Source organism: Cryptomeria japonica, chromosome 9 (assembly GCF_030272615.1).
Source record: "Cryptomeria japonica chromosome 9, Sugi_1.0, whole genome shotgun sequence".
In the NCBI taxonomy this organism is placed as follows: domain Eukaryota; kingdom Viridiplantae; phylum Streptophyta; class Pinopsida; order Cupressales; family Cupressaceae; genus Cryptomeria; species Cryptomeria japonica.
The window spans coordinates 743,029,528-743,033,474 of record NC_081413.1 but is presented as its reverse complement, the minus strand read 5'-3'; the positions used below and the strand labels follow the sequence as shown (position 1 = coordinate 743,033,474).

Sequence of the window (3,947 nt, the reverse complement as noted above, 5' to 3'; positions counted from 1 at the left end):
TGATTTTTTCATTCTTTCCACTAAACCTATATAGAATTATTATCATAACAATACATTATGAAAATGAACATAATGTAAAACATAAAAAAAATAGTACATTCCAAAATTAATCCCGATTTTAATTATTTTAATGTTTCCATTAAACCTATATAAAATTCTTATCCATAATAAACCTTCTAAATGAATACAATGTTAAATTTGAAGAAAGTAATACATTCTAAAATTAATATGGATGTGTTAAACAAAGGGAAATGTCAATTTTGGAGGTAATTGAACATTAATAAATAGATGATTAAACTAGAAATAGAATTAGTGATAGGGTTTAGGATTGAATTATAGTTGAGATTAGGGTTACGGTTCAATTAGGGTTAAAGTTGAGGTTAATGTTCAATTTGCTTAGCGTTACTTTGGGTTGGGGTTAAAGTAGAGTTATAGGAGAAATCTTAAAATTAGGGTTAAATTATAATTATAATTCACATATGGTTAGGGTTAAGGTTAGGATTCAATTAGAGTTATATGATCAATTAGGGTTAAGGTTAAGTTATAATTAAATTAGGGGAAAGTATTGAGCTAGGGTTAAGGTTGGGTTAAGGTTAGTTTGTAATTTGGGTTAGGGTTTAGTAAAGACTTAAATACTGTGGTTTAATTAAATTTAAGATTAGGGTTCAATTTATGTTAGAACATGAATATTCCATTTACAGGGTCAGGATTAAATTATGGTTAGAATTCAAATAAGGTAAGGTTCAAGATTAGGTTAGGATTAGGGTTAATAAGGGTTAAGGTTATGGTTAGGGTTGGAGTTAAAGTAGAGTCAACATTCAATTAGAATTATGATCAAGGTTTAATTAGGGTTAGGTATAAGGTTAATATTATCTATTGAGTTATGATTATGGTTAAAGTTAGAATCGGATTTGGGGCTAGGGTTAGAATAAGAATTAGAGATATGATTATGATTAGCATTGAATTATGGTTAAGGTTTGGGATAGGGTTTAATTAAAGTTAAATTTGAGTTTAAGAGTTATAGGAGGAATCTTTGAGTTAGGGTTAAATTATGATTATAGTTTCATTATCATTAGGGTTAGGGTTTAGTTAGGATTAGGATTTAAGTTTAATGAGGGTTATGATTAAGGTAAGGTTAGAGATCAATTAGGGGAAATTATTAGGTTAGGCTTAGGGTTTAATTAGGTAAGTTTGAGGTTAGTTTTCAATTTGGGTTGGGGTTTACTAAGAGTTAAAATATTAGATTTTAATTATATTTAAGATTATAAATTTAATTACAATTAGGGTCAAGGTCAAGTGTTAGTTTAAAATATGATTAGAGTGAAATCAAGGTTAGGGTTAGATTTTAACTAGAGATTAATTAGAGTTAATCTTAAAGTGATAAATTATTCTTGATAAGATATCTTTCGGCGTATTTTACCTATTTTTTTTAAATATAAGTATACTAGTCATAAATCAATAAACAATAATTTTAAACACTAATATAACATATTTAGAACAACTAATGCAGATGATTACTCACTCAAAACAGGAGATGAAGCCCTTATACCATGAGGCAGGTCAAAAGTAATACCATGAAGGTGTGGGTGTTGTGCAAGTATTAATGCCAATGCAGAACCCACTCCTCCTCTGACATCCACCACACTCTTCACATTCTTAAATCCATCATACATCTTAAACAGTGAAGCCATGACAGCTCTGGTATGGCCGGCCATGCCCTCATTGAAAATAGTGTTGGCTTCAGGATTATCACAGTTATATTCATAGAAGCTCATGCCATTAGCTCTGCTGAATGCATCGCAGCGTTCTATCACAGATTCCTGCAAATGCTGAAAACCATTCAGACCGGCTTTCTGGTTTGGCACCAGCCGAAAAGGTGCACTGCAATACTCATTTTTGTGTTTCACCAGAAACTTAGAAATGTGGGTCAACCCATATTTGAACTGGGTAGTCCCATCACCAATCGCTGTGCTTTCTTCACTAAAGACTTTGATTGAAGCCAAAAATCTTAGAATTCTGAACAGGTAATTCGTGTGGGCAGGTTTGCCGGTGGAAGAAGAAATGTGGGCAGCCATCTCCTCCACAGACAATGGATTTCCATTGCCATGAATGGCAAGGATATCAGGAACATTCAGCAATACAACGGCTTTCAGAGCCATGGGCTTGGCAGCAGAAAGCATTATTTCATACAGATCTTGTTCGGCTTCCAACTTCAGAAACATCAATGGAGGAAGATGAAGCCATTACAATGCAAGCGAGATGAATTGTTTGTTTGTTTGATGATAATGTATTTGCATTGCTTATATAGAATAAATGGCCTCTCAGGACAGGTGTAATTATCCTCGCTTTTAGATTACGTATATTTATGTTTATCAATAAAAATGTTTTTTTTGATGATTGACAGTGCGTAGAGAAAACAGCTGTCATGGAGTAACTACAGCATTGTTTCATATGTTAGATCAATTTGTGGATCACGATAAATCTTTGTAGCCTTCTTTTGACTGGGAAGTTTGCCTTCTTTTGCTGTATTTTTCCTTTTGTTTTGAATAAATTTTGTACCCCTCTTTATTATCAAAATAAGAAGGAAGAAAGGCGAAAGATAAAACAGTAGGAAGAGACAATTTTCCCTCCGGTATCCATGTTTTTTATACTGTCTACAGCTCAATTATTATCTTCCATAAAGCCAATGAAGATAAACATGTAAGAATGGGAGGCCACGATTAGCTCACAGAGATATTTTGGGTATGAATGGAATTGGAATACTTTTGTTTCAAGTATAGATTATGATGGCAGTTCTAGTTACGGATCTCAATGGGTTTCTATTTAAGAAGTTTAACAACATTACATAAGATTTTGTGCTTTGTACTCTTAGAGAAAATTAATATTTTCTCATCTTGTGTTTGCTTATGCTCAAAACTATAGCTTTCAGTTGTCTTGATATTATTATATTTCTTTATTTTCAGCCTGATTTGACTCTTTCAGACTTTTTGGCTTGAAAAGACCACACTGTTATTATATTTTGTATATTATTTTTCTTTAATTAAGATATGCATCTTTTCAATAAAGAAAAAAGTATAGATTATGTAATGTTTGACTCGATACTTTCATATTTTTAAGTGTAGATTCTAAACATTAATGAAATCTACAATATATAAGTTTATTGACTCAGTTAAATTTAATTCCATATAAAAATATCTTAATTTTTCACAAATAAAAGGTCCATGATTAATATGCTGAAAAACTTCACTTAACATTGTAATCATATTAGGTAAGTGTATTTTTTACTTTTTCAATTAGAAATTGAAAAATTATGTTTTCATTCAATAGGTACCTCATGATCTCTCTCCCATATATAAAAACTTAAGGTAAGACATGATACTTTATGAAAAAACACATTTTATGATATTTAAATCTCGAGTACCCAAATTTGAATGCCACTAAATTTTTTTATTAATTTTTTTTAAGTGTGGCTAGGTTTTGCTACAATATATTAAGGGTCTTAATATGTAGATATAGGAGGAAGGGGAGCTAACAAAAAAAATGATAAAATGAAAAATTATTTCAAACGATTTAATTAAATACCTTATGATCTCTCTCCCGTGCATAAAAACTTAATGTAAAACATGATACTTTATGAAGAAACACATACTTTATTATATTTAAATCTTGAGTACCCAAATTTGAATCCTACTAAACAAATTTTAAATTCATTAGTGTGGCTAGGGTTTGCTACAATATATTAAAGGTCTTAATATGCAGATATAAGAGGAAGGGGGGCTTTAAAAAAAAAAAAGAGACAAAATGAAAAATTATTTCAAGCGATTCAAGATTTGCATTTTATCATCCATACTCTATTATTAAAATAATGTTCCTTTTTATAAGGACTGTTATAAGCTTGAACTTGTAACCACTATTAGACATTATCTGAGAATCCTATAGATTTGTGA

The 3,947-nt window shown here is 30.6% G+C and overlaps 1 protein-coding gene across 1 annotated transcript; it reads right to left on the bottom strand.

The window, feature by feature from the left end:
* Positions 1-1,514: 1,514 nt before the first annotated feature.
* On the bottom strand, positions 1,515-2,180 carry LOC131038660 (caffeic acid 3-O-methyltransferase-like). The gene has a single exon (XM_057971162.2). It carries the CDS (start codon positions 2,178-2,180, stop codon positions 1,515-1,517), a length of 666 nt encoding a protein of 221 aa, XP_057827145.2.
* Positions 2,181-3,947: the final 1,767 nt, after the last annotated feature.

Bases quoted from the DNA above. Each gene is read 5' to 3' on its own strand.
- LOC131038660 (XM_057971162.2), bottom strand. From the start codon at position 2,180: ATGCTTTCTGCTGCCAAGCCCATGGCTCTGAAAGCCGTTGTATTGCTG.